This window comes from Sciurus carolinensis, chromosome 2, assembly GCF_902686445.1.
Source record: "Sciurus carolinensis chromosome 2, mSciCar1.2, whole genome shotgun sequence".
Classification (NCBI taxonomy): domain Eukaryota; kingdom Metazoa; phylum Chordata; class Mammalia; order Rodentia; family Sciuridae; genus Sciurus; species Sciurus carolinensis.
The window spans coordinates 101,938,296-101,966,273 of NC_062214.1; the positions used below are offsets into that span (position 1 = coordinate 101,938,296).

The 27,978-nt window shown below is 38.0% G+C and overlaps 1 protein-coding gene across 3 annotated transcripts in view; it reads right to left on the reverse strand.

Moving 5' to 3' along the window:
• Positions 1 to 439: 439 nt before the first annotated feature.
• Positions 440 to 27,978, reverse strand: part of Tmod2 (tropomodulin 2) — a 52,709-nt gene continuing 25,170 nt past the window's right edge. For all 3 annotated transcript variants that reach the window (XM_047541116.1, XM_047541117.1, XM_047541118.1), the window contains 5 exons: positions 26,460 to 26,590; positions 24,608 to 24,715; positions 17,238 to 17,381; positions 10,547 to 10,691; positions 440 to 8,339 (listed from right to left, as the gene is read on the reverse strand). In XM_047541116.1, the coding sequence (XP_047397072.1) occupies positions 8,305 to 8,339; positions 10,547 to 10,691; positions 17,238 to 17,381; positions 24,608 to 24,715; positions 26,460 to 26,590 (563 nt within the window). In that variant the 3' untranslated portion in view covers positions 440 to 8,304. The remainder of the gene's footprint in view (positions 8,340 to 10,546; positions 10,692 to 17,237; positions 17,382 to 24,607; positions 24,716 to 26,459; positions 26,591 to 27,978) is intronic.

A 27,978-nucleotide genomic window follows, 5' to 3' on the forward strand; every position in this document is an offset into this window, starting at 1 on the left:
CTGTCCTTGCCCCCTTTTACCTGTATATTATAAATAAAGAAGAGCTGGGCAACTCCGTGGTTGTATAGAGGCCAGAGCTAGTATGGCCAGACCGTCACACCCCCTCTCTCATAAAAAGAGTATTGGTTCTCATGTGTTTATTGAGTAGATGAGTTTTTTGGGTAATATAGAAAAACCGCCAACATCCTACTCCAGCAGTCAACCTTTTTCTCCTCCACTCTGGATGTGGCAGAGAGGACCCCGACACAAATGCAAGCAGTTTTGTTTTGATAACAAATTCCCATTTCTCTCTCTAGCTGCTTGTGGCTGTCTACTTCTTCATCTTCTTCAAATTAAAGCACTTTACAGTTCTTTTTGTAAATGTGCTCATCTAATGTAAGAGCACAATGCCAATCACTTATTTTAAAGAGACACTTTGCCAGATAAAACCACTCCTTACTGTCACTTTTAAAGTTAAGTTTATTATTTCCCAATGTTCTTTACATTTGCATTTAGAACTATCATTCCAGACACAAATGAATACATTACATCTTTGAAAGCTGGAAGATGTTGGTTAATTAAAACAGTTTACATTTATCTTAGCATGAGTCTGGCTGGTAATTCCAAAGGGCCAAAAATTGCACCTATTTGGACCAACTGGGGTCCTAATTATCAGGACAAAAGTATTTTACACTTCATACATTTTGCTTTATTTCACATTTATTTTCCATGTGATGTTCAATTTCACATTTAAAATGCAAATCAGTCTTATTTCTTTAATGAACATGACCAATTGTCTATCTTGATCATAAAGTTTCAAAAGAAAAATGAAACCATATGGATTTTTCAATAACTGCTTAGCCAAATAACTGTTGCCAATATGAATTTAAACACTTTACAAAAGTATTATTTCCTTTGTTCTCTTCAAAACAATACATACAACAATACACTTAAGGTCACACAATACAGGCATCTGATCAGGTAAATATTATAGATTAGTGGCATGCAAATATTTTACATTTTTAAATGCAATGAAAAATGCTTACCATTGTCTGGGGAAAATGAAACAAGATAAAGGCTTAATTAAAATATAAAATTATTTTCCATGGATATAGAGACTTTTTTCCTTAAAAAGAAAGTGACAGAGATAAGAATTTTAAGTCAGAATAATTTCTTAACTAAAGATTGTCACTGGCAACATTTGGTAATAAAATAAAATTACCCTGAAATAACACATTTTCTATCCATTTCACCATGTGGCCAATTCCTATCTATCCACATTAAGATTATTCATAGAAATTTTAAATCCTGGGCCAGTTTCTCTGCACAGTGCATTTTTTATTGGCTTCTCTCTGTTACCCAGTCAGTGTGTGCTCAGAAAAACAAACACAAATTTTAAATCAAAGCCTACAAAAAACATGCAGTGTTTACTGTGTTTCTTCTTTGCATTTCCTCCTCTACTTTCCCACTGATTCTGTGGAGAAAAAATGTATATTTTAAAATATCCTTTCTGGTTTTCTTGCCTTTGAAAAAGTTTTTTTCTTTTCTTTTGCAGTACTGGGGATTAAACCTGCATGGGGTAAGCAAGCACTCTACCACCAAGCTACATCCCCAGCAGTAAAATTTTCTTTCCAAAATGAGTTTGCCAAGAACTATTCTGAAGACAATAAAAATTGCAGAAGAGGAACAAATAATTGTCTGCAGAATGCTCATATCTGTTCCTTGCACAAAGTCTTCTGGAGAGAAACAGCTGCAGTGAAGGCAGTATCCACCCACGTGCAGACTCTAAGGAAGTGATTTAGAATCATGGGGTTGTAAAGTTCGAGAGCTGGAAGGGACCCTTGAGAGCATCTAGTTCACTCACTTCATTTTACAGAAGAAATGAAGACAAGATAGATGGAGAGTCTTGCCCAAAGTCACATACAGCTGACATCCAAAGTGCTATTTTCCACAAATATCACATGGTAGCAAATGTAGCATAACTCTTGTGGGGCTGGAGGACAATTTCAAGCAACATGTATTAAGCACCCACTATGTACAAGGCACCTTACAGATGATACTAAAGATACAAAGATTGATGAGACACAGTCCCGGCCTGCAAGTGCTCATTAGCAGAAATAATACTGACCAGGGCTAAGGTTGCTGGTGATAAGTAGCTGCTGCCCCAGAGAGCTGATCTCATTAACAGGTGGCACTTTCAACATGAAAATTCTTGGAGCCCTAGGGACAATCTTCTCTCCAGGCCTCTAGTGACACCTTTTAAGTCTTAGCCTCCCCTGTCCTCAGTAGTGACAGGAAGGTAGTAGTGCCCCAGGCTCTTCCCTCAATTCTTAGTCACTTGTTTGCTTCCCCCTTGTGTCCAGTCTTGGGCTCTCTGCAAATATTGTGACCATTTTCCAAGGTAGTGTCAAAATGACCCGGGAAAATGCCCCATCACATACATTACCCATATATTAACATCCACCACCACTACTGACCATCTCTCTCATCTCTGTGTTCAGAGTAAAATAGTTCTAGTCCCCTATATCACACCCATGCTTCAATTTCCTCTACTCCAAAAGATGTGGAAGATGTCGGTCAGAATAGAACAGATTCAAGAAACAGTGGACATTACTGAATTGATAATAAAAACGATCTCCCACTTCTGTATAGCACTTTCCAGTTTTATAGTGTTTTCATCTAATTATCTGATTATATTCTCACCACAATTCTGTGAGGTAGTTAGTGAAGATATTATTCCCATTTTATAGCTGACGAGACTTAGGCTTGAGAAACCGAGTGGCTTGCCCAAAGTCTCCCGGCTAAGAAAGTTTGGAGCCAAGTGGCTAGGTTTCTTGACTCCAAATCCAGTGCTCTTCCCCCTATATAATCTATAATTGGCAGGCAATTGAATGAATTGCCCATGATCATATACCTGCTAAGTGTTGGTGATAGGATTAGGATTCAGTCTTGAAATCTATTAATATGGTGCCCTTTCACCATACCAACCAGCTGAGCCAATGTACTCAGAATAACTACCATGGAAGATGTCAGAGAAAAACCTGGCTAGCTGATATTTTCTACCGATGTCTTCAGCCTTCTCCATTACTGTCTCTCAAGTATACCAAACAGGCACAACTTCTGATATACATACTGTCATTAGCACAGTACCAGAGTCAAGTTACACATTTAAAACTTCCTACTGTTCCTCTATGCATCTGCTGATTGTTCCATTATTGCTGTTACAGGCATATGGGAAAGAGGTAAGCTGAGCAGAGCTCAGTGCAGCCACTAAACAGATTTAAATCTTTAACTCTCATCCTGCTTCCGCCTCTCAGCCAGCACCTCCACTTTTCTGAACTCCTGAACCACAAAGTAAAATACAATCAGATCTAGAATCGGGGAGCAAGAAAACAGTGAACATATCTTGGAGGTTCTGGGCACTTTTCTCTGGCCAGTTAGTTCCAGGAGGATGATCATGTGATTTGCCTCCAGTGAGCTCAGTTGATGCTTGCAAGCGCTCCCACACCTTTGCTTTGAGTGTGTCAGTCTTTTAGCTCTGAGGATGAAGTGAAGAGCAGGGCTATTTGGAATGAGGAACAGCAGGGGAGGTAAAGAGACTTTACCAGTAGAAAGCAGAGCTAGGATATTTCCTTAATTATCTGTGCATTAAAATGAAAATGGTGATTACTGCACCAATTAAGGGAAAAGCAGAAGGAAGTTTCAGGATCATGACTTAAAACCTGACTCTAGAAACAGTTCTTCTGGGTCCAGTTAACATACCACAGAAGCCAGCATTCACAACTTTCTGCCAACTCCCCCATTTCTGCTGATGTTAAACCTTGAACTAAAGATGGTTTCTACTTTGTAGAAAAGCATTCCTATCTACTCTCCAAACTATATAACAAATAAAAAATTGTGTCAATCAAGAATTTACCCCACCTCTGCCCCCGTACTGGGTTCCAAAAGAACCCGGGGCACTCTACCACTGAGCTACATTCCCAGTCCTTTTATTTATTATTTTGAGACAAGTTGCTGAGGCTGGTCTCAAACTTGTCATCCTCCTGCCTTAGCCTCCCGAATGGCTGGGATTACAGGTGTGTGCCACCACACCTGGCTCAGTCCAGGATTCTTGTTTCCTCTGTCTCCTTCACAGTATCTAGGAGAAGGCTGAGCACATCATATCCATGAAAAAGGAAATACTTGCAAATGCTTTTATAAATTCCAAAGGACTATCTTAATTTGAAAGCATGCTGATGCTTCACACTGGTTTTAAGTTTTGAGCATCAAAACAAGTTCTCATGGCAGTTATTTGGAGGACAGTGGCTTCCCTAATGCTGGTGCCCTACCAGGGGCCACGTTTCCATGTGGAAAAGAAGTAGCTGTTCTTTTGATCTGGTGTGCCAGTCTTCCTTCAGGGAAATTGGTTTGAGGAGTACAGGCACTGGGATGATTTCTGAGTTTTTAAATGGAGATGGGCTTTTATTGGAAGATGAACTGTGTGCCATAAGATGGGCGAGCTGCACATGCCCCTCTAGGCTCAGGGTCCACAACCCTGAGAGGGGCCAGGGAAACAAGGCTGGGAGAGAGTGCCTCTCTTCAAACAGATGAAGCTAAATACCTCAATGCAGTAATTGGTGATCGTTATGTACACAAGATCTATATACAATGTGCCCTACAAAGATGGAAGGAAGGGACTTGATCATGTTGATGAGGATGAAATGCTATACATTTTAGGCAGATGGGAAGATTTGGTGCTGGAACAATGAAAAGATTTTAGGCTTCTAATATGTATTTCCTAAGAGTCATCCTCCACACAGTTGTGAATTGTGATGGTTGGTGGCATAAACTACAAGCTCCAGGAAGTAATTTCACACTTAACCGGGGCCTGCAGCAACTCTACAAAGGGTAGGGGAAGTGGAGCTGGGGAGAGAGCATCTCCCTTCAATCAGTTGTCCAGATGTAGCCAAATACCTAGTTAGATATCTGACAATAACACACACACACACACACGTATATATTTACATTATGCCCTCCATAGATGGAAGCAAGGGATTCAATGATGCTGATGATGGAAGAGTCTGCATTGTACACTTCAGGCAGATGGGGAGATGTAGTGCTGGACTAATCATATGATTTCTAGACTGCAAAAGTCTATGTTCTAAAAATCATCTTCTACATATGCTGTGAGAGGGGTCTCTGTGATATGAACCCACAAGTTCAGAGGAATGACTTTACATTTGTGTGAACCTGCACAACTCTAAAATGGGCATGGAGGTGGGCCTGGGGGACACATAATCTTCGTAAAATCAGTTGTCCAGATATTACCAAATATCTCAACATAATATCTAGCAAAACACATATATATATAAAAATATTTTATATACACTATGTTCCATTGTGATGGACAGTAAGGGATTAATTGTGCCCACTATCATGAAAGAGCTTCCACTTATACACTTTGGGCAAATGGGAGATGAAGTCTTAGGCTAATTAAATCACTTGAAAGTTTCCCCATAATGTATGTTTCTCTTGTAATAGTTATCATCAATATGTAAATACTTGTCGAAATGTCAATTTAAAGCTACTTTAAAATACAGGAAACAATAAGACACTATGATTAGTAACAAATATTTTATCCCATAGACTCTATGATGTGACCTAACAGTTTTAAGCTAAAAAGAGTGCTGTGGTTTTGATAATGTCCTATTATCTTACTTTAATACTATCAACAACTGTTAGTACAAAAGAAAAGCCATGCTCCAATTCTGACTTTTTTTCTTGCTTTTGCTGGGATTTGTCAACAACTGCTTTAACCCATGGCTCACAATGTGGGGCTTCAGGAACACTCCACAGGGTCCAAGATTTCTTAGAGGTGAAGGCAAGAAAGAGAATAAAAGGAAAAAGGCTTACTTGAGGCATGTTAGGAACTCAGCACTTAAATAGATCTGTAACCAATTCAGAGATAAGAGGAAAGATAGGTAAAGGAAATATTTTTCCTTTTGGCAACAAGGTAACCAAGAGTATATGTGAAAATCATATATATTTCAACCCACTGGTATGCTGATGACTGTTTATTGGCCAGCAATCTAGAGGAGAAAAAGTCCCAATTTGTAACATAACACTAGTTTCCAAGGTGTAATTACTCCCACCATGGCCAATCTCAAGCTATAAAAAGTTAATGGTGATGGAGTTGGGAAGTCACGTAATAGTGTTCATTAGGCAGTTCACAATATAATTAACAGATGTAAATAATCTCAAGAGCATAGAAAATAATAAAATGTAGTATTCTTAAGTATTTATTATTTTTATCTTTAACATAAATTTATTTCATTTTAAGTATATGCCATTTAATTTTTAATAATGGCTCTACTAATCTGGGAATGTAGCTCCATGGTGGAGTGCTTGCCTAGCATGTGGAGGTCCTGAGTTTGATCCCCAGCGCACACACACACACACACACACACACAAAGGCTGTGCTGAACAATTTTTATGCAAAATTCTTGAAAATTTAGCAATCGGCAAGCCCATACAAGTTGGCTCCAATACACTACATCTAAATGCCTGAGACAGAAGGAAAAATCTAACTGAAAACTATCAAATAGTAGTTACTATGTTTTTTTATTAGATTGATAAGGAGATGTAGTAGTAAGCTAAAGGATTTTGGGGGTTCCAAAAAGGTCAAAATGTTCTGCTTATTGTGCCCTCAAAAATGTAAAAAAATTCTCAAGAAAATGAGATGCTTTAAAAGAATTGAGAGAAATAAATGTGGGCACTTATAAAACAAGTAAATGTCCAATTTTATAAGGGATAACCTAAAGAGATTCCATGTGCTTTATAAGCTAAATATTATAGTAGTAGTTTTCCCATTAACTTGTTTTGCTGCTACAAAGTAACCCAGGAACCCTTAGTTATTAAGGATTATTAAACCTGTTATTAAACATTTTGGATCAAGTCCACCTTCTGCCAGGATTAGCACTCTCTTCAGCTCTAGGTGTCACCTTTATAAGGTTCAGAAATATGGAGAAAATGAGTGCTGGGGGGAGGTATGAAAGGAAGGGAGGGGAGAAGACAAAAAGCAAGAGCGAATCTCCTTAGGTCTGTCATGGTGTTGCCAGGCACAGTCTCAGGTTCCAAGAGTTATCCACAACAGGTTAACTGCACTAGGCCAAGAACCTGTCACCTGTTTCCTTACCTTTACATCACACTATTGCACTGTTACATTAAGATTAATACTACGATGCAGTCATCTCAGCTGTATTTTCACAGGTTTTGTCTTTGAGATGACAAAACTCTGGATAAATGAGCATTCATATTTCTTCCAGATGTTTGCAAATGTCAGATGGATCATGTCATGTGGACAAAAATCTGTATAATTAACCTGAATGGCTCACATTTTACCCAGCAATCTTGTTATACTACAGGTAAAGCAATAAACCCTTTTAAAATCTGTCAAACTAATGTATTCTTGTATGTCACACAATCTTGTATGTCAGACAACTGATTAAGATTATTATTGTTATATTTAGGAATGTACTGTTTTGAAATTCTAACTAAAATTCAAAATGTTCCTATCATGTCTGGAGAACTTTGTAACACCTTTGAAATTATCCATTAAAGTCATGTTAAAGATTCAATTTATACTGAGTAGTCAGTAAAGGTAGGTGTGCTAATTCATTTCACTACCTGTGAGTCTGATTTAAAGCTATATTTGTGGGCTAATAATCAGTTTATAATTCTTTACTGATGCTATGGTGAAGTATCATAATGCTGTCTTTTTGTATGAAGATGATCTGCAATCATTTGGGCATGTGCATTTAGTGATTTTTCTGGAACTAAGGGAGAATTTGTGCTAAACTGGTCACATTTCCTCACCCACTGAGAAATTGGCAATACTAATTTTTCATGTGGTAAGCAGAACACTTCTGATATATTTAGCCTAACTCAAAGCTATGCATGTAAACAGAGATAGGCCTCTATCATAATCACAATTACAAACATGTATTATATACTAAATTCCTTTCAGTGATTAAAAAAAGTTCATGTAAGAAAACAAGACAACCCAACATGAAAATGGTTAAAATCATTTTCAATATTCTCAGTCTCTAAGATCTCTATCAGTTCATTTATGCTAGTTGCTAAAGGTGCCCATGAGCAAGTGAAACAATTACACATATGTAAGAATCCCAGATAAATAAGTAGGACTAAAAAAGAATAACAAATTACTGGTTGTATGGTTAACGGAAATGAACAACCTTGGATAAAATGGTCCCACGGGGAAGGAGAAGAGTTTATGTCAGTTTTTAGATGGCTGTGTCGTGAAAGTTCTCTTCTTCTAGTGGAAGTTTACCTTCGGTCTCCTTCGACTCTCTTCTTACGAACTAGGTAAGAAGGAGAGAAAAGCTTAACAAGACAAATTGAAGGAAGGAATAGTTCTTAAATTCCAGACAAACATAATTAATCTCACAAAACAGCAATATCACATACCTGAGGATACAAATTATCTGAAACGTCAACATTTAATTGACCATGGCAATAAATGGAAATGATAAAATAATCTAGATTGGAGAAATTTACATTTAAATAAAGATATGTCTGATAGTTGGGAACTTGAGTATTAGAATTTTCTCATCTCTGTGGGATATACAAAGTCCAGAAGAGACCTGTGAAATAATGTACTTCTAAATATTTTCATGGTCATTTATCCTAGATACATCTTTTCAACTTCTGTACAACTCAGTCACTGACTGGCTTTAACAAACTCCCTAGGTTAACAAAATCACAGTCCATGAATTATGACTGTGGCTTGAAGACCAGGCTTCTGCAAACAGAAATTCCATTTCTAAACCTCATCTAAATAAAAACTCCTAAGTATCAACTTTTAAAAAAGATATGATCCAGACAGTAAGCAAATACAGAGATTAATCTTCCCTTAAACTGGTACTTGGGATCAAAGAAGTTGCCCAGACTTCCTGGTTTCTAGGCAATCTTCTTCCTCTGTCACTGCCGCATCATCAGGTTCTTCTAGTCACCAGCAAGAGCTTCCTGGATTTTGCAAAATGGTGTCTAGGTTGAGGTCCTGCTTTAATTCTCCACTTTAAGTAACCCAGCCTGTAGGGAATTAGAATAAGCTGTTGCCCACAGTTACTACTCTTGGGTTCAGGATCACCTCTCCATTTACTTAACACCTCGTTTTGCCGTTTTCTGTGGTTACTGTTTTGTTCAGATGTGGACCCAATGTGTGTTCCTAGGCACCTTTGGAGTGCTTCCTCTACTCTTTTCCAAAGCTCCTTGCTGGACTGCCTGTTAGTCTCACCCTGTGCACTCCACAGGTAAGCATGGCCCTATACGTGACCTGCCTCTCGATGTCCTACACCTTGGCTGGGTTGCAGGGTCTTGACTAAGCCTGGACAGGCAACTGAACACTAAGTTTTACTTGACCCTTCCTATTCTAACTGTTGGCTTCTATCTTCCCCACAGTCTAAATCCTCTCTGGACCAGAAAGACTATATCTGGAGGAATACCTTGCCCAGTTCCTCTGTCCAAGGTCTTGCATACTGTTCCTAAATCTCAAACTGGGGACTGAAACTTGTTATCAGCTGACTCACTGCTGGCCAAGGGAACCATCTGCTCCTAGATGTGCTTTTGCCATGTTGCTCCAGGTGGCTGGGAAGTCCCCATATCAAACCTTCCCAATCTGTTCCATTCTTTGGTGCTGGTTTTTGGTTTTGTGGGTTTTGTTTTTTTGGGAGGTTTTTTGGTACTGGGGTTTGAACCCAGAGGCACTTAACCACTCAGCCACATTCCTAGTCCTTTTTTTTCTTTTTTTAAAATCTTTTATTTAGAGACAGGATCTCACTGAGTTGTTTAGGGCCTCACTAAGTTGCTGAGGCTGACTTTGAACTTGCGATCCTCTTGCCTCAGCCTCCTGAGCCACTGGGATTACAGGCGTGCACCACACTGCAACTTGCTTCTGTGCTGTATTTAACCAGGAAATGCCTCACCTCTTCCTAACAGAAAAAAACGCTATGTATCCTCAACAAAATTAAAGAGCTAACTAAAAAAACTACTTCTGAGTTTAACCTCCATGATGTACCTACATTAGTTTATTTCACATATAAAGTGCCAAAATATCAGACATACCTGTATTATATATAAATATGTGAAGAAATAACAATCATAAGTAGTGAGAAGTCAATCATACATAGAACTTCCATGTCCCTGTATCCATTTTTTGACACAGATAACACAGCACAATCCACATGTGACAAGTAAAGGAAAAAGGAAAAAATAAAGTAAAAAGAAGAAAGTAAAGGAGAAGCAAAGAAACAAAGGAAATGAAGCAAGAATCAAAGGCAGTTTAGAAAAAAGAACAAACAGCTCTTTTTGAAAGAATGCTATGTTGACACTTTAACACTCCAAGGGCCATAAGGACGTCTGTGACCATGTAATTATGTGCCTTCGGTGAAGAACTAAGTGGCACCAAGGCCAATGGGATGGTGTCTGTGAGAGGGGGCACTGGAAGTGGAAAAGTGAATGTTCATCAGGCTCTTCCTACTATCACCAGTGCATATCATGGCTGCATTACCCAGGTCATTATTCTTTGTGATGGCAGCTGCCACTCTTGTCCGTGGCCCTTGCTTGGTGAACTGGTATCCAAACTTGAGGATCCTTGAATTTTCCTCCAGCATCTGGGCAATTTCCATCTCTACAGCTGTTCCCAACTGCTGCCTCTGGTTGCCGGTACATAAACGCATGCACACAAATGGGATGACCAAAAAGGAAAAGGAAACCATTAATGCACAGAAAAGCTAAGTGGCTATTTGGACAAAAATGCTAAAAAGCAAAAGTCTCAAGTTCAAAATGGACAGAGTCATTGCAGATGTGTCTTCCCATATAGTCAATTGAGCACTGCTCCTTGTCTAGAAGCAAAATTCAGACAGACAGCTGAATCTGCTAGTGTCCTAAGCTGAAAAAAACTAAGCAACCATTCATGAAGAAACAGGTGATTCAAGAGGTACAGTAAAAGCAAAACTAATATTTGGGACTTCCAAGTCATCCCAGTATCAAAAGAATTTAAACATATTTTTTGTTGTTGCAAAGGCCTACGCATGCTAGGCAAACACTATACCACCAAGGTACAACCCTTTTTTGTTTTATTTTGATACAGTCTTGCTAAGTTGAGCAGGCGGGCCTTGACTTTGTGATCCTTCTGCCTCAGGCTCTTGAGTAGCTGGGATTATACCTGGCCAGTGTTTTCTTCTTCCTTTCTTTAGAAGTGAAATTGTCTTACAGTTTTTTAATCCTATTCTAGGATCCATACCCAAAAATCATTAAAGATCATCAATCGATCTGCCATTCTCTCAGAAGTTTTAGTTGGAGATCCCAAAGGGGCTTTACTATGGTTTGAACCATGTGCAGGATCAGAGGAGTTATCAAACACTGAAATTACTGGGCTATAGAAAAATCACCAAGTTTAAGTTGGTGGGAAGAGGGGGTTTTTGTTTATTTTATAAGTTGAGACAGAATAATGGAAAAGTGTTTTTTTTTTTTAATTGGAGCATGTGAATATAGAAATTAAAAATTAAATTTAAGGAACATTGTGTGTGTGTGTGTGTGTGTGTATGTGTTGGGTACTGGCAATTGAACTCAGGCGCATTCAACCACTGAGCCACATCTCCAGCCCTATTTTGTATTTTATTTAGAGACAGGGTCTCACTGAGTTGCTCAGGGTCTCACTAAGTTGCTGAGGCTGGCTTTGAACTTGTTGAACTTGCGATCCTCCTGCCTCAGCCTCCTGAGCCACTGGGATTACAGGCATGCGCCACCATGCCCGGCTATTAGTTTTTCACAACATAATCATTAAACTTTGAAAAAATAAAAGGTACAGGCTTGTTTAGAAAAAGCAAACAAAAAGTATAAAAAAGTCACTTTCCCCTAACTTCCCCTTTCCCCATATGTAGTCTTCTAAACACTTTCTGTGCGTTCATATATCCACACACAGGTACATTCATGCTTTTTTCACATAAATCAATTACAGTTGTATAGGGTTCTGAAATGAGTTTATTTTCCATTCAACATTAATTTTTTCATGTTGGTAAATAACATTCACCTCATCCTTATAAAGAGTTGCACAGCATTCCACTGCAGTGATGGGTCAATGAGTTAGCCAGGTCCCATTGGACTGTCAGCTTGCTTCCCATTCCCACTGTTAAAGAAATGCTGCTGTGAACTTCCCTTGCACACATGGTATGCCTTGGGACATTTATGTGACTATATCTGAAGGGCAAGTTATAGCTGGATCCCAGGGTAAGCAGGTTTCAAATTTTGATATATTACTGACTTATCCTCAAAGGTTATATCACTTTTTACTTCTGTCAACAGTACATGAAAATTACTGGTTTTCCTATCCTAGCCAAATTATCCATTTTTTAAAATCTGTAGACCCATTTGGTGAAAAATTATATTTAACATATTAAACTTGCTTTTTTTTTTTTTTTCTTTTTTGTCATGGGAACTTGAACCCAGGGGCACTTTACCACTGAACTACATCTTCACACCTTTTTGTTTTCAGACAGGGTCTTGCTAAGTTGCTTAGGGCCTCATTAAATTGCTGAGGCTGGCTTTGAACTTGGGATCCTTCTGCCTCAGTCTCCCCAGCTACTAACATCACTGGGATTATATAGGTGTGTGCCACCACACCCAGCTCACTTGCATTGATCTAGTTGCTTTAATTTGCATTTCTCAAATTATGAATTAGAACAATCATTTTTTTATGCATTTGTATTTCTCTCTTTTTTTGAGAACTATCCATCTATGTCACTTGCCCAGTTTGCTGCCAACTTATAATTCCTATTTTTTTTTTAAAGTGGCACATGTTTCTCATATATTAGGAAATTAGCCCTTTGTCAAATGTACTGAAAACAATTTGCTTGGTGTTTCAGTAAGCTTTTTCACCGCTGTAACTAAAGGATCTGACCAGAACAATTTTAAGGGAGGAAAAGTTTATTTTAGGGCTCACAGTGTCAGAAGTCTTAGTTCACAGAAGGCCAGCTCCATTCCTGGAGCTTGAGGCAAGGCAGAACATTATGGAGGAAGAGTGTGGAAGAGGGAAGCAGATCACATCACATGATCAGGAAGCCGAGAGAGGCTCTACTCCCCCAGATACAAATATATACCCCACAGCAACGCCCCCAGTGAATCACTCCCTCCAGCCATACCCCCACTGCCTCCAGTCACCACTCAGCTAATCCCATCAGAATTAATTCACCAATTAGGTTAAGGCCATAACACAACATTTCTCCTCCAAACCTTCCTGCATTGTCTCACATGTGAGCTTTTTGGGGACACCATAACACTTAGTTTCTTTTGATTTTCTTTTTGGTTACTATAAAACCTTTTTTCTATTTTCACATGATTGAATTTATCAGCCTCCAGATTTTGTCATGTTCTCTCTATTCTTCCTAATTTCTTCCATTTGCTTTGTGATTTCATATACTTTAACATTTAACTCTTCATTTCATTCTAAAAGAATTTTGACATAAGACTGAAGAGACCCAACTTTATTTTGTTCCAAGTGGAGCTACCATCTTTTATTTCATTCTTCCTTGATTTGAAATACTGACACATGACTGCAAAAAATTTAAGGTGTACTCAGGTTTGTTTCTGGAATCTATTCTATTGCTTTGCCATTATAATATATTAAAAATAAATATCTCTTAAATTTGGGAGATGTAAGTGTGGATTAGATGAAGGAGAAAAGTTAATGGGAGAACTTTTGTGTCCAGACAAAAAAAAATTTTTTTGGGGGGGGGGGGGCCCACTGGGGAGTGAACCTAGGGTTGTTCCACCACTGAGCTATAACGCCAACTCTTTATTTATTTTTTTTTTTAATTTTGAGGCAGGGTCTCACCAAGTTGCCAAGACCAGTCCAAACTTTCTATCCTTCCTGGGTTCAATCCCCAGTATGGTACCAAACCAAAACAAACAAGAGAGAGATACCAACCTCTAAGTTTCATGAGAAACTTCAGCTCATGACACACAGTGGATTAGAAGAGTAGATTCTATTAAGGACTGATATCTGCCTCCCTGGGACTACAGGCATGCACCACTTTACCCAGCTACTTAATTTGAAGTCTTTCATGTTACATTACAAAAAAATGGGCATCAAAATTTCTTAAAACTTGGATTTTTTCCTTTTCATAGTTTATCACTAAATACAAAGAAAAAACTCACAGTTTGTGCATACATTTTTTTAAGTACTTTTTAAAAAATATTTCACATATATTTAGTAGTTACCCACTGTTTCTTTATTATGCACCACTGTTTGTTTGGGGCACATGATTAGATCATTATGCGCGTACCTGGAGCCTAGCCACAGCAGCCTGCCTCGGAGGAGGGTTCTCAGCAGGCCTCATTTTTGTGCAGCTGCCTTTTGCTATGATGCTAAATTGCTCTCAGCTGCTGGTCCTCCTTAGGAAACTTAGAAATGATTTTATTTCAAATAATTCACAATACAAAGGAGGAAACTGAGGTTACTTCTATGAGTCTGAGTCAATGAATAAAATGTGGATGTAAGACAAGTTTGGACTCTAAATTTCGTTATTCTTCTAATAAAGCAAATAATTTTCCTGGTTCCTCTAGGAAATCTTAATCCTCCTACTTGTCACAAACATATAAAAAGAAGCCATTTCAGCCATTCATTAGTGACACACACCTATAATCCCAGTTACTCAGGAGGCTGAGGCAGGAGGATTGCAAGTTCAAGGCCAGCCTTAACAATTTAGCCAGATTCTGTCTCAAAATAAAAAGGGCTGGGGGAAGCTCAGTGGTAAAGTGCTACTGGGTTCAATCCCTAATACTCAGGGAAAAGAGAGGCAGATAGGAAGGGAGAGAAGGGGAAGAGGAGGGAGAAAGAGGAAATATTTCAGAAGCATAATGGAGGACTAAAGCTTAAGAATTGCACAAACCCATTCCTGGATGGCTGGGGAGAGGTGATGAGGATGAGTTAGAGGGAATTAAGAGAGAAAGTTCAGAATTCATATTCAAGGTCTTCTTCTCCCGCCACCTCTATCTTCTAAGGTACTATGGACTGAACCTGGGACCTCTCACATGCTAGGCAAGTACTCTATCACTGAGTTATAATCCCTACTCCTTTTTAATATTTTATTTTGAGGCAGGGACTTCCAAAATTGCCTAGTTGGCCTCCGATTCGTAATCCTCCTTCCTCAGGCTCCGAAGCAGCTAAGATTACAGTTGTGGGTTACCAGACTAGTTTTAGAGTCTTCTTCTTCTTCTTTAAAAAATTATATTTATGTTTTTAGTTGTTGATGGACCTTTATTTTTTTATTTATATGTGATGCTGAGAATTGAACCAGTGCCTCACACATGCCAGGAAAGCACTCTACCACTGAGCCATAACTCCAGCCCATGGGTCTTCTTAAGCATTAGAAAAATCCTACAAATTTTCAGGATTCACTAGGGGCAGTATTGCCAGATTTAGCAAATAACAGAATATAATGGCTAAATTTGATTTTTCAGATAATGAATAACATTTTATTATAAAGATGTCTCAAATATTTCCTGGATCATCCTTTTACTAGAAATTATACATTATGTATCTGAAAGTCAAATTGTGTTTTATGTAGCAACTTTAACTAGGTAGTATTGTGCCAGGAACTAGAAATAGAATATGACATTATTTCAGATATGGAGTTTCTTGGTGCCCTAAATCAGCACAGAAAGTTAAATATACTTTGGAACAAGGTATTCACCTCTGTCTTACATCCTGTGGAAATACTTCTGAAGAGCCTGTTTCTTCCTGATAAGAGTCTATTCCACAAATATTCCTGAGTTATCACTTCTTTTCACTCCACATTTCTGTTTCCCTAGTCTCCCAATTCCAAATGCGTCTTTTTAAATTTACCAGCAGGTGGACACACATGAGAACACAGCACTGACCTTCCTTTGGGCATGTGGGGCCATGTGTGACACATTCCTAGGGTGCTCCTAGCCACACCTCTGCATTTGGGAGAGTGGTTTTTGTGGGACATCCCTTCTGGGAGGGTAGGAACCATGAAGCCCCTGTCTCTTGGTGGGGTTTCCCTGATCCTCTGGCAACAAGCCAAGACTCCAAGGAGGAGTCCAGGGTCAGAGGGTCTGTACTGAAACAGCTTGCTTCTCCTGGTTAGCAAAGACAGAGAATAAAGCTTCCATGGGAACTGATGGGGTCTCCAGGCTTAGGCCATAGTCCTGGGTGATTACTCAGATTCACTGAATCCCAGACACTTCCCTGTGGTCAAAGGACCAGGGCACAGCATCATGCCTGAGAGCATGATGGTTGCTACTCTCAGGCAGGAGTAAGCTGAGCCAGCAGAGCCAACTTCAAAGGCCTATAGGCTGATGCCCAGAAAAAAAGGTCTCCAAGGTCCAGGCAGTGGTGGCTCCAGAGAAAAGCAGTTTGCTCTGGCTGATTTTGGGACCCTGAGAAATCACATGGCAGAGCTGAGATTGTGATCATGCTATAGGTGAGGCTGCTACTTTAGCCAGACCATCTTTTGGAACCCTGATTCCTTTAAATAGACTCTAACACCAGTACCAGACTTCCTAAGCTCAGGTCTGCTCTTTCAGCTTCGGCAGCCTCCAGCCAAGGACAAGAGGCCTGAGCAGGGTCACCCTGCTTTCTCCTTCCAGCCACAGTCCCATTGAGAGGCAAAAGCAATGCTGGGACAGCACTGGGCTGAGATTCACCCTAAAAAGTGAAGATGAGTCAGGTGGGGTGGCACCTGCCTGAAATCCCAGTGACTTGGAGCCTGAGGTGGGAGGAGTTCAAAGCCAGCCTCAGAAATTTAGGGACACCCTAAGTAACTTAGTGAGACCCTTTCTCCAAATAAAAAATAAAAAGGGCTGGGAATGTGGCTCAGTGGTTAAGTATCCCTGGGTTCACTCCTTGGTTAAAAAACAAAAAATAAAAAAATAAAAAAATAAAAAAATAAAAAGAAAAAAGAAAAAATGAACATGAGATGGCTGAACAAAGAAGCTGCCAACACCCCTGCCACTAGCCAGGGCAGGAGAGTACCAGCTCTCTGTGTCTCAGGCTGCCAACTTCGCAATGTTTAATTAGTAACACTGCCACATGCCCTTCATGGGCCTAAAGCTGATAAAACTTATAGGAAAGCCAGAACAACAACTGAGTCCCACACAAAACTCATCTTTGAACTCACTTCTCCTCTACCCTCTCACCTTACACCTGTGAGTTAGCTTTGCTGGCCCTGCCTTACCTGGTTGTCGATCTTGATCTCTGTCAAGGTGTCATTTTCTCTCAGTGCCTCCACCAGGGCCAGGATCCCAGTTCCAGTGATAAAATTGGATTCTACGTTTAGACTTTTCAGGGTCTTGTTTACTTTCAGCATATCTGCAAAAGCCTTATTATGCAAAAACAAATAACCATTAGGGTTTCTAAAGAATGAGGGAGTGAACACCTCATCCCAAAGTGCAGAAATTTTTGTAGCACTTAAAGAAAAACTTAATTAAGTCATACTTTCACCACCCAACTAAAAAGATAATAATTAAAAACAGCAATGAAAATAGTTTAGTCCACAGTTGAGGCAATGTGTATGTCTTCTTTTGAGAAATGTCTATTCACATCATTTGTCTATTTTTTTAAAAAATATTTTCTTAGATGTTGATAGACCTTTATTTTATTCACTTACGTTTATGTGGTGCTGAGGACTGAACCCAGTACGTCACACCTGCTAGGCAAGTGTTCTACCACTGAGCCAGAACCCCAACCCCTCTTTTATCTACTTTTAAAGTTGTCTGTTTTTAAAGTTTTTGGCTGTTTTAGTTTCTTATATTCTGGACATTAATCCCTTGTCAGAGGAATAGTTTGCAAATATTTTCTCCCATTCTGGAGGTTGTCTTACTGTTTCCTTTGCTGTGCAGAAGTTTTTGGTTGATGTAATCCTGTTGTCTATTTTTGCTTTTGTTACCTGTACCTTGAAGTATCCAAAAATCTCTGTCCCACTACTGGGTATATATCCAAAGCAAAGGAAATAAGTACTCCCAGATCTATTGCAGCACTACTCACAATAGTCAAGATATGGAATCAACCTAAGAACCCATCAATGCATGAATAAATACAGAAAAATGTATATATTTTGTATGTATAATGGAATATTATTCATCCATAAATAAGAATAAAATCCTATCATTTGTGGCATCAGAGATGAGCCTGAAGGACATTATGTTAAGTGAAATAAGCTAGGCACAGAAAGACAAATGCCTCAAGTCCTCACTCATATTTAGAAGCTAAAAAAATTAATCTCATGGATGTAGAGAATAGAATAATGGTTACCAAAGTGGAAGTGGGTGGGAATATGGAGAGAGACTGGTTACCATGAACAAAATTATAGTTAGAAGGAAGAAGTGAATTTCAGTGTTTTATAACACAGGAGGGTAACAATAGCTATTAATTTATTATATATTTTAAAATAGAAGAGCCAGGAGTAGTGGCACATGCCTCTAATCCCAACTACTGGGGGGTTTCAAGGCAGGAGGACTGCAAGTTTGAGGACAGCCTCAGCAACTTCAAAAGACCCTGTCTCAAAAAAAGAAAAAGGACTAAGGATGGAGCTCAGTGGTAAAGTGCCCCTGTGTTCAATCCTCACTGCCAAATAAAATAGTTACTTGACTTTAAATGTTCCTAACATAAAGAAATGATAAATGTTTGAGGTTGTAGATTGCTAATTATCCCGATTTGCTCATTACATGTTGCATATATGTATAAATATCACATTTACCTCATAAAAATACAAAATCATTATGCATCAATAAAAATTTTAAATGGTGATTATCTTGAAGCATCGCTAAAATGCAGGAAATAGAAAAATTGGTGGAGAAAATAGCACAAAAAATGTTGCCTGAGATGCCACAGGTAAGTCACATTTGGGGTGTTTCATTAAAGAACTGCCTTCAGGACAGATGGAAAAGCTGGAACAGATGGAGAGCATGCTGCCCTCTCTGCAGCTTCCCTGAAGAAGAGCAGGAGCCAGCGTGACTGCCAATAGCAGATCTCCTGGGAAGAGCTTCTAGTAAGGGTATCATGACCTGAGACAAAAGCAAGACAGAGGCCTGGGGTTGGGGCTCAGTGGTAGAGTGCTTGCCTAGCATGTGTGAGGCACTGGGTTCCATCCTCAGCACTGCATAAAAAAATAAATAAAATTAAGTTATATTCGCCTACAACATATATATATATATATATATATATATATATATATAAAGTAAGACAGATACTGAAGCACCTCCAGACCTTCCTACCAGATGCAGTATAGGTAGCAGGGGCAAGGTAGCTATGCCAAGAATGAAAGGCACTGAAAAGTACCTCTCCCAGAATGCAGCTCTCCTAACTAGCAATTACAGGGGCCTCTTCACATACTACAGAGAAAGTACAGGCTACTTCACATACTACAGAGAAAGTTTCTGGTCAATTCACCTGCCTACTGAAAAACACACTCTCTCTCTCATTCATTCATTCATTCATCATTCATTCACTCATCTGTCAGGATTTTACTGTGCTCCCTCCAGCAGTAAAGACAAAAATATCTGTTCTCAGGGAGCTTATCACTGAGCAGGAAGGTCAATAAGTTAATAAATAAAATAAATAGCTTGGAAGATGGTGACAAATGGAAAAAAAATTAAAGAGGGCTCCCTTGTAAGGCAAAAGTTTCCTGGTATAAAAAGATCAACTCAATTGCAGAAAAAATAATCCCACAGTATATAAACCAACCTTCTTCTCCATTCCCAAATATGATTGGGTAATCAATAACTGCCAGACATGGTGGGAAAGCCAACATCATGAAAGAGAAAATTCAATTGAATGAATGAGATAACACAGCACAGAGTAAACAAAAATCAATGTAAAATTTAAAATGATTACTTATCCACTCCTTCCTTCACCCTCCCCACTAGGAAAAGAATAGGCATTGCATACATGAAATAAGTACTGGCCATTACATTTTTCAAAAAGAGGAATGAGAATGCATTTTGAAAATCAAAAATACCATATTGAAATAAAAGAAAGTAATAGACATCCAGAATTCTTAAAAATGAGCATGGCTGAAGACCAAGTTGGTTAGTTAGAAGACAAAGATGATATTTCTAGGGATGTAGAGTAAAAAGACAAAGAGAAAAAATATGAAGAAAATGTTAAGAGATATGAATGCCAGAGGTTTAACATTCATCTAAGAGGTGTTCTAGAAAGAATAAAAAGAAGGAGGAGGAGGAGAAAGAGGAAGAGGAGAAAAGAAAGAGGAAGAAGAAGATGACGACTACGACAATGACTACAGAAAGGAAAAAGTTGCCAAATAATTTAATGGGAAATTTTCCCAGAGCTGAAGAAAGTCAAGAGCCTTTATCTGAAAGAAATCACTTGATGCTCAGAAGAATGAATAAAAAAAAGTCTAAGTGGACACACAAGTGAACTGTCAGAATTCATCAGGAAAGGAGAGAGAACTAAAGGTTTCTAGCAAGAAAAAACAAATTACCCACAAAGGAACATTAGTCACTAAATTGTAAGGCCTGTGGGAATAGAGATATATATTCACAAATCATATGATTGGAATGCTAATAGATTTTTAATTTTTGGAATTAATCTATATAAAAAACTTGTATATATATCTATGTAAGATGGACACAACATATAAGGCTCAAATGTGTAAAAATAATGGGAAGAGCTACAATTTGGAGGTACAAGAGGAAGGAAGGATGGAAAACAAGAGTGAGTATTGAATTGCCCTTATCTTTTACAATAATAAAAAATTATCTAACATGATAAGTAAAAATATAAATTTCTGCATACTACTGGCTTTCTACCTTGACTGTGAGTTAGAATGATCTGGAGCTTTAAAGTGAATCATATGCAGCCAGGATTGACAACCACTTTAAAGTCATAGAGACAACAACTAAAGAATGAAAAACAAACTGCTAATGTGTCTGCTTCTAGGGAGTAGAACAAGGAAGTTCTAAACTATTTTAATTGTTTTTATTGTAGAAAAGCTGAGAAGGAGGAAGGGGAGAAGGAATTCAACATGGAAGTAGAAAATGGTTTCTCATCCTTGGCCTGATTGACATTTGGGGCTGGAGAATTCTGTTGTGGGAGGTGATCCTGTGTACTACAAGATATTTAGCAGTATCTCTGGCCTGAGACCTGTTAAATTCCAATAGCACCCCTCCCAGGCATGAAACCAAAACATCTCCAGATGCTGCCAAGTGTCCCCTGGAGGGCAAAATAGCCCTTGGGTTTAGAACCACTAGAGTAGAAGAATAATCCTGTGTTAGATGATTGCTTGAACTGCAAAAATGCTCCAGAATTTGGACAATGGTACACCATGTAATTTAAAGTATCTTTACTCAGCACTCAACTTTCAACTGAAATTAAATGTACACATTTTAATCAGAACACCAGAAGGGGAATGCATCAAGCCTTTTCTATTGGACACCTCAAGCTTCGGGATTTACTTTCAGTTTTAGAATAACAAAATGTCAGGGCAATTAGTCCTTTACAAAAAGTTGCGGGACCTCATGGCAAGCAGCCAGAATCTTGCCAATTTCTTTTAAACTTCAGAAAACACTTTTCTCATACTGAACAAAACAGGGGAGACCCAGCCAAACATAACCCTGGGCTGTAGGCCCAAGTTCACTTTAGTTCAGCAAATATTTGAGAATCAATTACATGTACTAGGAATAATAATGTTAGTAAAACAAAGACCAGATTTCTTAAATGATACATAAATAATCTGAGTAGAAATACATTTTTAAAGAAAAGGTTTTGTTTTCTGTACTTTATAGGATTGTATCAAAATCCAATTTTCTATGTTGTCCAAATGGTAGCCATGAGAAACATGTAGCTATTGAGTTCTTAAAAAATGGTGAGTCTAAGAATGCAACTACCCTATGACTCAGTTATACCACTCCTTAGTATTCATCCTAAGGAATTAAAGTCATCATACTATAGTGATAAATGCATACCATGTTTATAGCAGCATAATCCACAATAGCCAAAGTCTGGAACAGACCTAGGGGTCCATCAATGAATGAATGAATAAGGAAAATGTGGTATATATACAAAAAGAAATTTTATTCAGTCATAAAAAAATGAAATTATGTCATTTGCAGGAAAACGGATGAAATTAGAGAACATTATGTTAAGTAAAATAAGCCAAACTCATAAGGAAGAGGGTTGGATGTTTTTTCTCATATATGGAAGTTAGAGAGGAAAAAGGAAAGGAGGGTAGCAGGTAGGGATCTCATGAAAATTCAAGGGATAATCCCAGTGGCTCAGGAGGCTGAGATCTCAAGTTCAAAGCCAGTCTTAGCAACAGGGAGGTGCTAAGCAACTCAGTGAGACCCTGTCTCTAAATAAAATACAAAATAGGCTTTGAATTGTGGTTTAGTGCCCCTGAGTTCAGTCCTCCTCCTCCTCAAAAAAAAAAAAAAAAGAAAGAAAGAAAGAAAGAAAGAAAGAAAAGAAAAAACAGAAAATCAAAGGGAGATCATTAGAGGAGAGGAGAGGGACCAAGGAGTGGGAGGTGGGGAGGGAGCGGGGAAGTACTGGGGAGTGATACTGGCTAAATGATATTGTTATATTGTGTGAATGTATGAATATGTAACAACAAATCCCACCATTATGTACAACTCTAATGCACCAATAAAAGATGTGGAAAAACAAATAAAGTATATAATACAATGGGAAAAAAAGGCTATTTTGAATTGAAATGTGCTTACGTAAAATATACACTGAATTTAAAAAATATAGTATGAAAAAAGAACATAAAATACAATAAAAATACAATAAAATAAAATACATTCAGTTATTTTTTAAAAAAACATTTTTTAGTTGTAGATGGACACAATATCTTTATTTTGTTTACTTATTTACTTTTTACATGGTGCTGAGGACTGAACCCAGTGCCTCACACATGCAAGGCAAGCACTCTACCACTGAGTCACAACCCCAGCCCTAAAAATTACTTTTTGAATATTGTTTTAAATAAAATATTAGAAATAATTTTACCTATTTCTTTTTATTTTTTTAATGTGGCTACTAGAAAATTTAAAATAATGCATGTGGCTTACATCTTATTTCTATTGACTAGAAATAAACTCAACTTTTATGTGTCATCATGGTTAATAGTACCAGCATTTTTTATATATTTGGGCCTTCTCTCATTGGAATTCAGCAGGGGCAAATTCCATTCATATTCCTACACTACTATGGACATGGTTATATGGAATTGAGCCATGGTGAACTGAACTTGACTACAGGTGACTCACATTTGCATCCTGGGTTGCATCCTGTATAATCTTAAGTTACTCAACCTCTGTGAGCCTTAGTAGTCTCATCTGTAAAATGGGACTAATGTCATTTCTCATACACATAGCTAGGCTACATTAACAACAATCCTAGAAGTGCCTTGTTGAATCTATTTTTGAAACTTTAATACAAAAGTCTTTTTAAAATTTTTATTTTATTTTACTACCTATTTATTTATTTGGTACTGGGGATTGAACCCATGGGCATTTAATACTGAGCTACATCCCCAGCTCTTTTAAATTTTAAAAAATTTTTTATTTTGAGATAGGGTCTCCCTAAATTGCTAATTGGCCTCAAACTTGTGATCTTCCTGCCCCAGCCTCCTGTGTCATTGGGAGGTTTACAGGTGTTCACCACTGTGCTCAGTTAGAAAAGTCTCTTGTAGTTCCTGGCTTCAGGGTTCAGTCATAATAATACTTTAAAGATCTCTGTCCCCTGTGGGGTAATAAATCAATCTTCAACCTTCAGAAAAGTTTTTTTTTTTGTGTGTGTGTGTGTGTGTGTGTGTGTGTGACAACGGTATAGCTGTAAGAGGAATCACCTGGGACTAGCCAAATGTGGCCACAGAAGGTTTCTCTTAACACCCTTAAGAATAGAATTATTCCTTACAATTGTGTGGTATGTTAACTTCTTCTGGGTGAATATGAATTCACCGGATCCTGTAAGCAAACCTCAACTATTTGAAGAAACTAAATTCCAGAGAAGTTACTATAGGAAGAATAACAATGATAACTATGACAGTAGCTGTATCTACTTGGGTTAAGGCATTTCCTTATTTGTCTGAATTTTCTAAAATGCATAGACAGAATGGGGCTTTTGATTGTTGTTTTTCATATTTTGGTAAACAGAATGTCAAACAAACAAACAAAAAGTGTCTCTGTATTTGGTTATTTAAAATACTCTGGCAACATGTTAATCTATTTCAAAAAAAATTCACTTTAACATTTTAAATGTGCCAAGTTCCTGTAGGATTTTGGGGTAGGATCCAGTGGCTACAACAAAAAGTTACTATGGAAGAAAAAGTTTCAGAATATTTGTACTAAAGATTTATTTTGCTAAAGGTCAAACTTACCTTGTTTCCTGAGTAGGACCATTCTAGTTAATGCAAAATGCTTGACAGCTGAGTCGTGAATTTTACTACCTCATTTAACTTTCATTCCACATATTTACTGTGTGATTTGAATTTGCCAGATCTAAAAACTGTTTATTGATAAAAACAAATTGAAAAGTTTCAAGTGAATTAAAAACTTATGTTTTATTTCTAAGAATTTTACTCACAATGGCCACTGGGTCATTGCTGCGGGTTGCAGCCAGGCTGAACTTCTTTACATGAGTATTGGTCTCCAGAGCCTTTGCAAATTCTTTCAAAGTTGGAATTGGAATGTTCTAAAACAGAGAAGATGTGGTTAGCTGATAAACCATTCTACAACATTCCTACCCTCAAGTTAAAGTCCTACAACTTTTTTTGGTTTTGGTTCAGGGATTGAACCAGAGCCTCATGCAGGCTAAGGACATATTCTATCTTTGAGTTACACTCCCAGCCCTCCTAGAACTCGTAAATACCATCTATGTTTTTAGATTTATTATTATAAATACCATTTGTGTTTAGATGGCTAGATACATGATATCCCCTTAAAAGAGGTTCATGACCCAATCTTAGGTAGGCAGCTATCCTGAGCCCATAGCACCACTTGAGAGACCAATAAGGGAATCTAATACAGCATTGCATTCTGGCATTCTCTTTTCTCTAACCATGAAATTATGCATGCACTATGTGTGGTATTTTCTTTTGCTCTCTATAGCCTAGCCTGATGGACTTACTTGCCCAACTTCTAATATCTCATAGTCTGTCTCTCTTCTATATCTTTCGATGTGATTTCCATTTGCCTGAAAATTCCTTTTGTATTTTTCTCTGATTAATTCCTACTAATCTTTTAAAACCCAGCTGAAATGCCTCTTTCTTTGTTTATTCCTAGGTAGTATTAAAATCTTCCTCCCCTACAATTCCATACAGTTGGGGGCTTAACGCATCATGTTTTAATTGTTTTGTGTTTTTCTGCTAATATAAGTTTTTCAGAGTAAAGACTAAATAAATCCTACTCATCTTTGTACTCGCTCATTGAGCACTTAGCACAGTACTGACTATTGGGGGAGGGAGGCAATAAGAGGCATAGCTAGTGATGAATGAATCCTGGCTGCCCTGTTAACTAGATGTGTGACCTTAGCAACTTAAGCTCATTAAATCTCACTGAGGATTAAATGACATAATAAATTTCAAGCATTTAGCAAGAGGTATGGCATGTAGTGAATACTCAATAAAGGTGTCGTCATTATTAAATGCAAGGAATTGTCCCAATACCTTAGGCGATGTTTAAACACACACACCCCTTCTCTTCCCTTTGAGAGCAGAATGATTTATTGCCAAATAGAATAAAGTAGAAATGACCATCTGTAACTTCAGAGGCCAGGACATAAAAGGTATTAGGGCTTTCTTTTTGTTCTTTCACTTCTTTTGGGGGAAGCCAGCTGTCATGATGTGAGGACACTCAGGAAGTCCTAATTAGGGGTCCATGTTGTGAGAAATTGAGGCCTCTTATAAAAAGCCATGTATGTGCACCAACTTGGAAATGTATCTTTCTGTGTCATCAGGCCTTCAGATTGGGGCCTGGCTAAAAATTTCACTACAGCCTCATTTCAAACCCTGAGCCAACTACCTTTCTGAATCATCCTCACATTTTTTACCTCAAAACTGTGTGAGATAGGAGCTTGGGATGTAGCTCAGTGGTATACTACTTGTCTACCGTGAGTTCAGTTCCCAGCATTGGAGGGGAAAAATGCAACTGTGTGAAATTATAAATGTTTGTTGTTTGAAGTCTTTGAGTTTCAGAGTAATTTGTTATTCAGCAACAGAGATAATTAATGTACTATGTTTAACTGACTACTATGATTCTTTTCAAACTCTAGAAATCACTCTTTAAAAATTCACTTCTTTTGAATAGGATATCTTGCCTCAAGATTAGTGACAACAAAGGACAGTAAATGGGTATTAAAAGCAGGCAATCAGTCATCTCCAGTAAGTTTTCCAACCTCATGATAAATCAAGTGGCTGATGACGATGATAATAAAATACCTTGATGTTGTTGAGGTTGACTTCTTGCAGGCTGGGATCATTGGCTTTCATCTGCTGCAGACTGACTTCCACATTTGTGGGATTGGGTGGTTCCTCAAATATTGGCTTGACCTTTTCACCTTTGACCACATCTAAAACACAAGTTTTGACTTAAAAGAGAAAATGCAAGGGCTCTCCTACCAAAATAGAGATAACTCCCCCACAAAATGGTCATGTGCTCTGATTCCAATAATATTGAAATATCAATGATGATAGGCTTATTCTCAAGCATGGGAGTGACTTAGCTCTGAGTTACAGTTTGGAAGACTGGTACTTCTCAACCACAGTGAGAAGTCTCATCCTGGGAGCAGTGATGAACACCTGTAATCCCAGTGTCTCTGAAGGTTGAGGCAGGAGGATCACAAGTTGAAGGTCAGCCTCAGCACCTTAGCAAGACCCTCAGTAACTTAGTGAGATCCTGTTTCAAAAATAAAAAATAAAAAGGATTGGGGATGTAGTTCAGTGGTAAAGTGCCCAGTACCAAAAAAAAGTTTCAGTGATGACATGGACCTAAAAGTATGAAAGGCTCTATAAGCAAACTCCAACCCCCAAGATACTTGTGGGCAGTTACTGCTGCTCATATGAACACTTTAAGATTATTATCACCAGACCACAGGATTTGAGATGCAAAAATGATATCATAATGACAATCCCAGTGACTTGGCTTAGTAGGATCATGAGTTCAAAGTCAGTCTCAGCGGAAGTGAGGTGCTAAGCAACTCAGTGAGATCCTGTCTCTAAATAAAATACAAAATAGGGCTGGGGATGTGGCTCAGTGATTCTGTGCCCCTGAGTTCAATTCCTGGTACCAAAAAAAACAAAAAACAAAAAACAAAAAAAACCATAAAGAATATCTTCATTTCCCAAATTGTATTTATTTATTTTTTCAGTGGGTCGGGGATGGGTGGCTAGGGATTGAACCTAGGGCCTTGCTCATACTAAGCATGTTTTCTACCGTTAAGCTAACCCTCCAAGCCCCAACTTTCTAAATCTTAATACTCCTTTGGGCTTTTGATCATACTCCACCCTCTTCTGATTTCCATTTTAGAACTTTAGTTTTGAGGAAGATATGGAAAGGACAAAGGAATGGAAAAGAAGAATGGAAGATTTCTCAAAATCATGTACTAGAAAATTATATATATATATATATATATATACATATATATATACACATACATAAATTATATATATATATACATACATACATACACAAAGGATTAATATTCTAATATAGACAGAGCTTCTATATATCAATAATACAACCCAATTAAAGATGGAAAAATTAATACATTAAGAATCTGTCATTCAAATTGTCATCTGTAGGAAAATGGATGGAACTTGAGAATAGATTCCTTAATTATATTAAGTTCCTTAATTATGTTAAGCAAAATAAGCCAAACTCAAAAAGTCTAGGGTCATAGGTTTTTCTCTCATATGTGGAAGCTGGAAAGGAAAAAGGAAAAGAAAGGTGGGGTGCATC